This window comes from Vicia villosa, linkage group LG5 (genome assembly GCF_029867415.1).
Source record: "Vicia villosa cultivar HV-30 ecotype Madison, WI linkage group LG5, Vvil1.0, whole genome shotgun sequence".
Lineage (NCBI taxonomy): Eukaryota > Viridiplantae > Streptophyta > Magnoliopsida > Fabales > Fabaceae > Vicia > Vicia villosa.
In genome coordinates, this window is record NC_081184.1 from 167,840,479 (window position 1) to 167,853,207 (window position 12,729).

At 33.2% G+C, this 12,729-nt stretch overlaps 1 protein-coding gene across 1 annotated transcript; it reads right to left on the reverse strand.

Annotated features, from left to right (window-relative positions):
• Positions 1-1,943: 1,943 nt before the first annotated feature.
• On the reverse strand, positions 1,944-5,803 carry LOC131603792 (vacuolar protein sorting-associated protein 32 homolog 2-like). The gene is made up of 7 exons (XM_058876225.1): positions 5,644-5,803; positions 5,411-5,552; positions 4,401-4,500; positions 3,252-3,337; positions 2,838-2,929; positions 2,497-2,611; positions 1,944-2,368 (listed from the first exon to the last, which is right to left on the reverse strand). The coding sequence occupies exons 2-7, from the start codon at positions 5,480-5,482 to the stop codon at positions 2,177-2,179; spliced, it is 657 nt and encodes a 218-aa protein (XP_058732208.1). The 5' UTR covers positions 5,483-5,552; positions 5,644-5,803; the 3' UTR covers positions 1,944-2,176.
• Between the last annotated feature and the right edge of the window lie 6,926 nt (positions 5,804-12,729).

The window sequence follows — 12,729 nt, forward strand, 5'->3', positions numbered from 1 at the left end:
TTTTTGTGAAGGAATAGGGAGTCCAAGACTATATATAAAATTCAAACTCTTCGTTCCAAGGTGCATCAGTCAAAAACACTTTAAGCTTGTATTTGACCTTCTTTGTTCTCTTATAATCTTGTACTACAATGTTGTGAGGTGTAGTTAAATATTTGTTTTGGAGAGTGTGGGTGTATTGGGCTCTGGGGTAGTTGAGAATATATTATGTGTTGTAACAACTTTCACATAGTGTTATTCTTTGGTTGTCATTCGATAACGCTCGTGTTTTTTCTTTGGTTAAGTTAGCAAGGTAAGAGCATTCCTCTCTCGAAGTAAACACTTGGTGCTATCTTGGACTATGAGGTCTCGTCTTAGCCAAGAGGATAAAAACTTGAGGACCCAACGTACGCAATGACCGTCAGAAATCACCAAGAATACCAACATCTCTAGCAGACCCCGGGGCGGCTCCCCTTCAAAAATCTTACATAGGGATAACTTGGATTCCCCTTTTTAGTTGGCAGACCATTTCCTCATTCTTAGTTGAATCTACAAATGACAATTACCAAAGGTTAAGAGCATTACAAATTACAAAAATGATGGTAGACGACAAAAATATCGAGAGCTCGCCAAAAATAACCTTCCTCTCTTCCTTAATGTGAGCGTCCATCAACACACGAGTTTCAACAAGTAGTTTTAATCATTTCTTTTGAGGTTTCATCTCTTGGGGTGACACCCCCTAACTTAACCTAACTATTTGACAAAGGTGGTCAGTCATTTCTTTAGATAAAGTTCTTCTTGAAACATATCACTTTTGTCGTAAATGTGTGATCTGTTTCCCGTCAAAAAATGACTTTGGTTCCAATCCTTATCCTTATAAATAAACTTGTGCACTTATTTTTCATCTCGGTCCCTATGATGCATACCATCGTGTGAGCCCATTGGTGGAGAGGAGCAACCAAAAAGAATCAGTTTTCAAAGTGCTTCATGTTATCCAAAACACTTTGACAGCTCATGAGATATACTCGAACCAATAGAGATAAAATCCAATTGCTTTGATCAATTTAAATCCGAACAAGGGGAAAAAGCCAAACCAATTTAATTAGTTTAGATTGAACCTTTCTATCATGATTTAGATTTGGCAGCCCTATTGGGTGATTAGACATGTGTATGAAACTTTGAAACAAACAACCACACTCTAAATCTTTCTACTCCTAGTCAATTCGTCAATAAACAAACAATACAAAAGAATTAATTACTCAAAGTATGTACTAATTCCAACATATCAATAGACAGTTTTTTCATTACTATCCCTTATAGCCTTTTAAGTATGAGCCATACACATACTTCTTGAACAAAAATATGCCAGGTATCCGACACTACATATCTGTGTCGAACACTGACACAATACCGATACATGTAATTACTTTTAATTTATTTATTCTATCAACTTGTTATTGAGGTTGCCATGTCAGTATCAAGTATCATGTTCCGTGTATGTGTTTCGTAGTTTGTAAGTATCATGTTATGCGTGTGTTTTGTAGTTTGTAAGTCATAATTTGTAAGTGTCTCTCCTTCTGACATCACAAAATAAATAAATGATCAAATGGGGTGATAGTGGAGATGAATTTCACATGCATGACAATGTTCAAATTTGTGTACCAAACAAAACAGTTAAAATTTATGTATATTCTTTCATCGCTAGTACTGAGAAGTGCTTTTGATAGTGTCCATCAATTAGTGACGATAAATATAACCACAGATTTCATCTAACAAGATTGGGATTCATTGCCATAAATACATCACAAGAACAATAAAAACATCTAATAGGTTGAGATCACAGGCAATGGTTACGACTCTTCGTGTATGCCCCGTATCATAAGGACTATTCGGCAAACTTCTGGCCTAACCAAACCCAGCAGCAAAACTAACAATAAGAACTGCCTAACCAAATCCAGCAGCAAAACTAACAATAAGAACGTCTTAACAAGACGGGCTTATTTTTTTCTGCCAAACGGCTTATGGCAATTAATTTCAAAATATAATCATACAACAGAATTCAACTGTACAAACGTTGATATCAAACATGAATACACAAACCATTCAACTGCAACATTAATTGCCTTACCAATCAGACTAAAACATATTAATGCAGAGATAGGATGAAACAATAGTGTCGTAACCGAGAAAAGTGACCTGCTCAAAGTGCCATTTCAGCTTGCAAAGCTGCCAATTCATCCTCCTCTGGAGTGGGCTTAGCATGCGCCGGGCGAGTAGGTTGCCGCCCAGCTGGGACTTGCACCGAGGCTGCTGGAGCTGTAGTTGCAGGCTGAAGAAGCTGTTCTTCTAACTCAGCACCCTCTAGCTCTTCAAGTTCTGCTTCCAATTCATCCTGAATGGCAAGCAAATTCAGAATGTTAACCGAATATATGACAACACATGAATAGACGCTCAATAACAAATCAATCAAAACAAAAATTTCATTAGCAGAGTCAAAATGAAAATAAGTATTTAAATTACCTCGTCAAAATCAGCAGCTGAACCAATTGGAGCTGACAATGCGTCCTGAATCTGTTTCATGTTTTCAGTCTGTTCATTGATCTCATCCATGGTCTTGTCAACATCATCAATATTCCTGAAAAATAAAATATTGCAGCTCAACAATGTCACAGTAACCTAAGATAAGCAAGAGCGATAAACAAATAAAGTTGCATACATTGAGAACATTTTCCACATCAGAAAAATTTGATACACTTTTTCAAGTTTTAAAACATACATACTAACATGCAAATAAAATATAGATCAGAATATCAAGAACAAAATAAATAAATGAAAATTTAAACATAGATAGTGCTATATACGTTGCTTTTTGCATTGCCTTCATAGCAGCCGCTCCAGTTCTCAATGCATCAACTGTTTCCGTGGTTGCCTTGGCACCTTCCAACATTATCATCTGTAATACATCACCAGCATAAGATATAAAACACACTCAAAAAATGAATCACGTGGCCCTAATAGCTATAAGAAATTCAAAACTAGATAGAACTGCTTTCTCAGACTGGGAAAACTTAGAACGAAGTCCTATCCGTCCAATCAACCCTCAAAAACTGTGTCTATATCTATTTGTGTAAATATATAAAACAGTAAGACAGTGGTTAAACCAAAAGACTTGAACCTTTCTTTTTCCAATTTGATGGTAAGTCCAGTTTTGAAAACAATGATTGTAGCTGCTGGATAAGAAATTGTAATTACTGAATAAGAAATTGCAATCACACCTGGTCATGAATACGCAACTGAAAGTTTCCAAGCTGCTCTACTTGTTGTTCATATAGCCTCTTCCTCTTCAAACATTGTATTGCAGCTGCAATAGATAGAAATTCAAAGAGAAAATTTACAAAAGATTAATATAGGAAAATACTAATAAGGGGCCCTAAGGGCATTGGTCAAGGAAACAAATATACTAATTGTGTTGGAAAATGGTGTATTCAAGATTCGACTCTATAGAAGTTTAAAAGTTGTTGTTTCCAATGCAAATTTTTAGTTTTGGCCTCCTTAATTAGTGTCCTTGAGGCACTTGTTAGCATAACCTAATATATTATTGACCCGTGAACCTGTTCCACTAATAATGGATTCCTAAACTAAAGACGGGTGTGTATGTGTGGAAAAAAAATTTAGCACAAAAAGTCTAGGTAAAGTTTATCTATAGAAAGTTGGTAAAAAGTGCATCATAAAATGACCGGGTAAAGCTTGTCTATGCTCACCCAATTAGTCCCACTTTCACTCGAATCTTTCCGTTTATTTACCTCTGATTGCAGAAATGATCAATTATACATACTCAACTGCATAATGATATTGTTAGCCGGGAGCCCTGCTATACATAGTCAAAAATGTTTTCTATCAATACACATTTTACAAAATGGTGTGTCATAGAAGGCATCCTTAAACCAACTAGCAATGTCTCTCTTAATCAACAGACCTGTCACATTTAAATCTAATTTTTCGATTTTGCCTAAAATTTTGATTGGTCTCCCTCAACCTTTAACTACTCAATTATCCTTCATCTAATCTACTATCCTTAAATGTTTCTAAAGGTGTTCTCTAAACATGTGCAAACCACATACGATGAAACTCCACCCTCTTTTCTATAGTGGATACCCAAGTTTCTCTTGAATGCTTTTTTATTCCGTGTCCTATCTTGTTTTCATGACCATTCTTTCAGCCATCACAATATTCTCAAGGGAAAATGCAACTAATAAATGATAATTGCAATCAATCTTGATGTTCCAAAGAATGCCCAAATGATTTTGACCAAAGCATACATTCATAATCTTCACATAAACATAAGTTGTCAGGAAGAGGGAGGCATGTGCCCAAATGATATTCGTATTCTTATAAAAACAGCATTCATGAAATCTGCTACATACCCCTTTTATTCTTGGCCCTTGTGAACTCTTTAGCTCTTTCAACTTCTGCCCCAGCCTTTTTAAGAAGCACTTTCTCCTTTTTCTCTAGCATTTCAAGTGTCTGCATAATTTAAGGAACAAAACATATCAAATCATTTTATTTTAAAAACTCCCACAGTAAATCACTGCTAGAAACAAAAATTCAAACTTCAGACACATCCATCATTACAGCGTGATTTTGAGGTGTTTGGTTTTTCTAAAGTAAAATTGATTATTGACTCCAAAATTGATTATAGTAGAAGCTAGAATTTGTAGCTTTTGAGTTTAATCGTGATTTTTACACTAAAATTTGTTGTTCAACTCACTTTTGCATAAATGTATCTAAACATAAATCACTATACTTTAAGTGTATGTTTGGTTTAGGTTTTGAAAGAGTCAAAAGCAATTCTAGAGATGTATAATTGACTCTGGAATAATTTTGAGGTGTTAGGTTCTTCTAAAGTAAAATTCATTCTACTTGAAGCTAAATTTTATAATTTTTGAGTTTAAACATGATTTTTACACTGAAATTTGTTGTCCAATTCATTTTTACATAAATATATTCAAACATAAATCACTTTACATCCAACTCACTTTTAACCGGAAGCAATTCTACAAAATCAATTCACTCAGAATCAATCATTGTCACCCCAAAACCAAACACACACTTAGTCTATCTGAGTAATTTGCAAAACGCAAGTAAAAAAAATCACAATTGGGAATGCAAAAAATCAGTATCCGTATTGGAGTAAAACAGATTACAAGAAAAAAACTAAAGGCTTAATTGAGATGATGAACAATCGATATCCAAAATCAACAATAACAATAACATTGCTTAACAATTAAGAGAAAAAAATCATATTTAAAATTACAATACAAACCCAACCGAGTAGTTGAAAGAGTGAACAAGTTCAATTAATCAACTATACAGAATTCAAAAAGCAAAATCGAAATGATCATAATTCATAAACAAACAAAATCAAAGTTATTACCTCATTTAATTTGTCTAAAGTTGTAAGAGTATTGGCTTCCTGTTTAGGTTTACCAAAAATCCTCGAAAACATGATTGATTGATTGATTGATTGATTATCACAAGATGTTGAATAGAATTACGATTCTCTTTAACCGGTCTCCCTGGAACAGAAAAAAACGAAACGAATCATGAGAGTTGTGAAATTGAAATAAAAGGAAATGATGATGATGTGGAGATGAAAGATGAACAAACCCTATTGAAAAATTAGGGTTTGGATAGAGGAGAACGGAGAATCTGGTGATAGTAGAGAGAAAGAAGGTTTAAAGATTGATTGAATCGAAGAATTGAGATGAAAACGCGTGAGATGGATATTCAATGAGAGGAGAAATAAAGTGAAGGGAAATTGCTATGCGCACCCCACACGGATTTGGATGGTTTGATCATGGGTCCCTTTATTGGGAGGACCACCCGATTTTATTTTTTTATTTTTTTTATAAAAAGAAATGAGTAAGCAAAATACTTGATTGACTTAAGTCTTTAAAAAGAAGTTGTTATAAAATTCACCAAATCAATATAGAGATGAATGATACATGAAGGAGAGAAAGAGAAGAGAGAAAGCAATATTGTATTATCTTCTTCCAAAAGTACCATTTACATTGCAATATGATCCATATTTATAGTACATGACCAATAACAACCATTAACTGAAGGAATACACAAAGGTTAAGAACTTAAATTATAGGAGTTAAGGAATATAGAAAGATTGAGGAAAATGAACATCCACATCTATTTACTATTATTCATAACACTCCCCCTTGGATGTTCATTGAGGATATGCCTCGTTATAACCTTACTAGAGAAAACCCAGTGGGAAAAATTCTAGTGAAGGAAAAGGAGTACAATATCCTTTAAATGTGAATTGCCTCGTTAAAAACCTTACCAGGAAAACCCAGTGGGACAAAACCATGGTGAAGGGAAAAAGAGTGCAAAACATATGTATTTCTCCCCCTCATGCAGACTGTATCAATAATCCCCTCATGCAGACTGTATCAATAATCCCCCCTAGGTCCGCTTACCGGCTGCCCAGGAAATATTGTTTTTGCCTCCCGCAGGAATCGAACCATGTACCTAGGGGTTAAGTACATATTCATAGCAATTCCTGCTACCAATTGAGCTACTAGCTCAAGTGGTAGCAGGAATTGCTATGAATATGTACTTAACCCCTAGGTACATGGTTCGATTCCTGCGGGAGGCAAAAACAATATTTCCTGGGCAGCCGGTAAGCGGACCTAGGGGGGATTATTGATTAAGCTGGTGACATGCTTGGTAGGGGGAATCGAACCATGTACCTAACTAGCTCAATTGGTAGCAGGAATTGCTATGAATATGTACTTAACCCCTAGGTACATGGTTCGATTCCTGCGGGAGGCAAAAACAATCTAGCTCAAGTGGTAGCAGGAATTGCTATGAATATGTACTTAACCCCTAGGTACATGGTTCGATTCCTGCGGGAGGCAAAAACAATATTTCCTGGGCAGCCGGTAAGCGGACCTAGGGGGATTATTGATTAAGCTGGTGACATGCTTGGTAGGCCGGAAGCCCTGCGGGGTAAGCGGAAATCCAGTAAGCGGAAATCCAGGGTGTTACATTAAAAGGCGCCTTTTTATGTAACAGCCCGAGCCTTCGGCGTTCCCGGCACTGTCACCTCATGATCTTCTCTACCCCCCTCACTAGTAGAGTTTTTGCCTTTCGTGGGAATCGAACCCTGTACCCTGGGGTTCAAGTACATGTTCATTCCATTCCCACTACCAATTGAGCTAGCTCAATTGGTAGCAGGAATTGCTATGAATATGTACTTAACCCCTAGGTACATGGTTCGATTCCTGCGGGAGGCAAAAACAATATTTCCTGGGCAGCCGGTAAGCGGACCTAGGGGGGATTATTGATTAAGCTGGTGACATGCTTGGTAGGCCGGAAGCCCTGCGGGGTAAGCGGAAATCCAGGGTGTTACACAGACATTTACATGTGAGACGATATTATTTGTAGTAGTTGCTTAAAATTTCTTCTTGGAAGTGACTTCATGGAGTGCTAATAGTTATGCAGGATTTGATGAAGTTGTTGCCATGAGTTGTTCCATAGATCGCCATGAAATGGTTGTACCATCACATCTAAACAAATAACCTCTTTCAGATCTACCCTTGTGAGAATCTGACAAGTAACCAACATCTCTAAGATAACGAAGTATATGTTTGACTCCGTGCAAATGTCTTCATGTAGGCGAATAATTGTATCTTCATAATAGATTGACCACAAACGATATATCGAGACATGTATAATTAGCAAGATACATTAGTGCTCCAGTTGCACTTAAGATATGGTACTTAAGGACCAAACAATTTTTGTAATCATTTTCTTGAGGCCTGAAAGGATCTTTCTCTACATCTAATGATCTAACAACCATTAGAGTAGACAATAGATGATATTTGTCCATATAGAATCATTTCAACACTTTCCTATATAGCCTTCTTGATGTACAAATATTCTTTTGTCCAAATGCTCAATTTGCAAACCTAGACATATTTTGTCTTTTCTAGGTCCTTCATCTCAAACTCTTTATTTAAGCAATTTATAGCTTTTGGAAGCTCTTCAAGAGTTCCAATAATACTTATGTCATCCACATAGACAACTATTATTGCAAATACTTTTCCACATCATTTTATGAAAATACAAGGAAAAATTGAGTTATTAGTATATTCATCATTTAATAAATATTCACTAAGGCGATTATACTACATGCATCCAGATTCTTTCAGCCCATAGAGAGACTTGTTCAATTTGATGTAGTAGTTTTCTCGAGATCCACAATTACGTGCCTCTGGTATATTGAACCCTTCAGGGAGTTTCACGTAAATATCACTATTAAGTGAACCATATAAAAAAGATGTCATAACATTCACCATGTTCAAATTAAGCCCTTCATGTGCTACAAGGCTAATTAAATATCAAAATTCGATTGAATCCACTACAGGTGGATATGTTTTATCAAAATCAATCTTAGGTCTTTGTGAAAATCATTGAGCAATAAATCAAACTTTATATCATTCTTATTTTTCTTTTTCATAAAAACTCGTTTATATCCAATTAGTTTCACACCTTGAAGTGTTCGGACTACAGGTCCAAAAGTGAGTCACTTGTAAAGTGAGTTTAATTCTTTTTTAATTGAATATATTCATTTTGGCCAATTCTCACTTAGTCTACAATCTTTAATAGACTTTGACTCATGATCCTCGTTATCATTGACCACCTTTTGCGCTATATTGTATACAAAGACATTGTCAATATTGACTTTATTTGGTTATCTCAATTTCGATTCCATTCCATTTCATCCATGACATAATTTATCGAGATCTCTTTATTTCATATTTCAAGTACTTGATTTGTTCTTCTGGAACTGAAAATTAAATTAGGTCACAATGCTCTTAGCATTTTCATATCCTCACTTGGGTCATCTTTAGTTTCTTTTCTTAGTAGAGGACTTTTAACATTGGAACCGACTTTCATACCACGCTTCAGGCGCAGTAACAACTCTGTTGCAATATTATATTATCCAATAGGAGAATCCACTTTGAGTGGAGTATTATCAGCTGATAATTTATTTCATATACTTTGCAAATGAATTATATTTTGAACTTCTGGTTCATATTGATTTGTACGAGGATCAAGACAACAATTTATTTTAAATTGTTCATTTGAACTTCTTGTTCATGATTTTAGCTGTTCATTTGAACTTCTTGTTCATGATTTCAGCTACTTATTCCCTCCCCCTAATATTGGGAAAATTAATTTATCAAGTGATAATCAGCCTACTGGGCTGCAATCAAGTATTTAATTATTTTCTCAAATTATATCCTCAAAATTGAGATTCATATTAATTATATTTTTCCAATATTCTTTCATGACTCATCTTAATGTATTATATTGGAGCAATTGGAATATACACAACACATCCAAATGTTCACTTAGATGAGAAATATTAGAATAAATTAGGGAGGACTAAGATATAGTATCTTGTTGGCTTAATGCGAATAAATATCTTAATATCATACTTTGGGTGTTTCAAATATATAATTTAGAATTGATGATCTTATAAGTATCAACCATATAATTAACTTTAGACGTCTAAAGAATGGATCTTCGGGTCCATTTTCTTTTTATGAACATATATTACATGATATTCAATATCAATTTTAATAATATATGTGATACTTATAAAGGAATTTCTAAAAAAAATAAGAAAACAAGATCTTAGTCTAATTAGTTGAGAAAATGATCTCACATACTTCTAGTTGTGAGTAGAGACATATGCATGATCTTTTAGTCGATGCAACAATTAATGTCATAAAAACTCAATTTCTCAAATTTTTATTTTCCTTTAGAAACACACAAAAATTTACTGGATTGAAGAAACTTCTGGTTCTTCAATACAAATTATTCGCATCATATTATATCCGAGATGACCCAACCGGTTTTACCAACGACACATTTAAGTGTAATTTGTAAACTACTGGTTTACAATGACATGTGCGTCAATTGTACTAATATAAGTGTAGTACAAACCCGAGAAAAAAGACGGTAGCTTTTCTACTACACATTTTATATCCAAATTGTGTTGTGTAATACAAAGATATTCGATACCTCCAATATAATTCAAAACCAATATAATAGTATCTCATTATTAAACACTTTAATCAAACACATTCATATGAACATATTATCATATAATTATCAAACAATTACCCCTTATAAAATTAAACATATTTAATCATACAATATTATATCACTAAAATTATATCGTCATATAATTAATTTGATTTACTATCCTTCAGCGATGCTTGATAAGTTCTTCAGGAACTATATAAATAATTTGTTATAAACAATAATCTAAAAAATAAATAAAATATATAACCATCCTTCTGGGATGCGTTAAAATTATTTGTGTCATTTTTCTGGAATGACAATCTTTTAATGAACATATTACAAATTATGAATTTTTAGATCGATACAACAATATTTTTTTTTATGAAATCCTTCTGGGATTCAATAATATTATAGATGAGACCTTTTAAAGGTGATTGAACGTTGAATTCTTCTGGAATTCATCAATTATTGATAAACACAATACTCGATTAAACTCAATCTTTAATAATCTTTTGTTCTACAAATATCACATCACAAACTATTTCCATAAACAACGGTCAAGAAAAATTATTCTTTGTGCAACCCTTCAGGGATGCTTGAATATTAAATTAACACTTTTATGTGTTAAAATTCAATTCCGGACTAACATATAGAAATGCTTTAATGTTAAATTCTTCCGGAATTTAACAAGAATGATCAAAGAAATCTAATATTATTGTACAAGGTAAATAAATTTCTCTACAAAATATATAAAAAATAAACATATTTATATGAAGAAAAAAATAGTAACAAAATCATGAATTATATTATATTGGTTCAAATATATTAAGATTAGAAAAATAACATAGAACCTGGCTATATCATTACTCGCGTTGTAGAGTATCGTGCTGATAACGTGTTATAAAATTCACCAAATCAATATAGAGATGAATGATACATGAAGGAGAGAAAGAGAAGAGAGAAAGCAATATTGTATTATCTTCTTCGAAAAGTACCATTTACATTGCAATATGATCCATATTTATAGTACATGACCAATAACAACCATTAACTGAAGGAATACACAAAGGTTAAGAACTTAAATTATAGGAGTTAAGGAATATAGAAAGATTGGGGAAAATGAACATCCACATCTATTTACTATTATTCATAACAGAAGTGAAGATTTAGTTGATTGTTAGAGAGACCATAATATTCAATTTAGTCTACTCAATAATAAATAAATTAAGATATTTAATTTTAGAGTTTAAAGGTAGTGCATTGAATTATTACAGTAAATTAATTTTATATATACAACCAATCAAAATTCTTACATTTGTCATATCATATTAGTTTTTTAAAATTAAAATTGTATTTTAATTACATACATGATTGTGATTGATTGACAGTGTAAAAATATTTTACATTGATGCATATCCCTTTTTCTCTTAATTTTAATGTATTGTATTTTTTAAAAATTAAATTATTGATTTATAAATATTAATTTTTTGTTAATATATTAATTTAGTTTTATTATTATTATTTCTCCTTCCTTTCTCTTCAATTTATTTCTTTTATGTTATTATGGTAAAAATTATATAAAAATAGCAAACAAACGAACAACAAGCTATGTCGTTGTTCCTTTTTAGATGAAAAATTTAATTCTCTTAAATATTGCATTTATTATTCTGTGAGACACAACATTGTTATGTATAAAATTTTGCAGCTTCTAGTGCTAGAAAACCAGTGTTCAAATGGTACGAAAGTATGTTGATTGTCAAAACACTCTTTCTCATGTTTGAGAGTTGCATGTCCCTTAGTAAACCTCTAGTCTTCCGGTAGGAAAACCTCAGTCAAGTCTACACATGCATGTTTCCCTCTTATCCACCTGTACACTAAAATATTTGATGGTCTAGGTGTCGATCTCCCATTTTGGTGGTGAGTTAAGAAATTTACAGACGGCTCTTTCTTCACAGATACCCCAACACAAAAAAATTTATCAAATAAGACATCTTTAACAAAGTCATGTCGGTATTTGAAATTTGGAAGCTTTTTACAATAATGGCATGTTCCCCAAATGTATTTAAGCACGTTTTACGAAAAACAGGGTAAACCTCATCAACTAAAAATAAGAGAATCATAAGCAAGTATATAAGAATAGTACATCACTCTAATGGAGACATATGTTGGCCTATACCATCAATAAGGATAACAGGAAGAAAATATTGAGCATTTGTTGCTTGCAAACAACCAAAAACTGTTTTTGTCTTATGGACGTGTCTGTAACACCCTAAACCATGAAACTTATATTTAAATAATTATTCGACAATTTAATGTGTCACGACGATAAGCCTTTAATAACTCAAAAATATTTAGCAACGCGTAGCGGAATTATAAAGAACATAAAACACTTGTCATCACACGCTCGCCATACATTAGGCTCATTGTAGAGGAAACATCATTAAATCAAGTAATAACCGCAAAGCGGCTCCAGAATTTAGTCTCGTAAGTATTTAACTTTCAAAACATAATTAAAATGGAGTTGTATTATTCAACTTTCAACAATAACTTCAAAATTTCAACAAAAATGGTATTAAACTTCAACAAATCGGAATAAACAAAAACAAACGTTCCCAGCCCCGATGTTACAAAATTAGAGCA

What these genes read in the sequence shown, in the direction of transcription:
- LOC131603792 (XM_058876225.1), bottom strand. Translation starts at nt 5,482, where the DNA reads ATGTTTTCGAGGATTTTTGGTAAACCTAAACAGGAAGCCAATACTCTT. An exon ending in AGTTGCGTATTCATGACCAG is followed by an intron (nt 2,930 to 3,251) that starts GTGTGATTGCAA and finishes GATGTATTACAG; the next exon opens with ATGATAATGTTGGAAGGTGC. An exon ending in CAGCTGCTGATTTTGACGAG is followed by an intron (nt 2,369 to 2,496) that starts GTAATTTAAATA and finishes CTTGCCATTCAG; the next exon opens with GATGAATTGGAAGCAGAACT.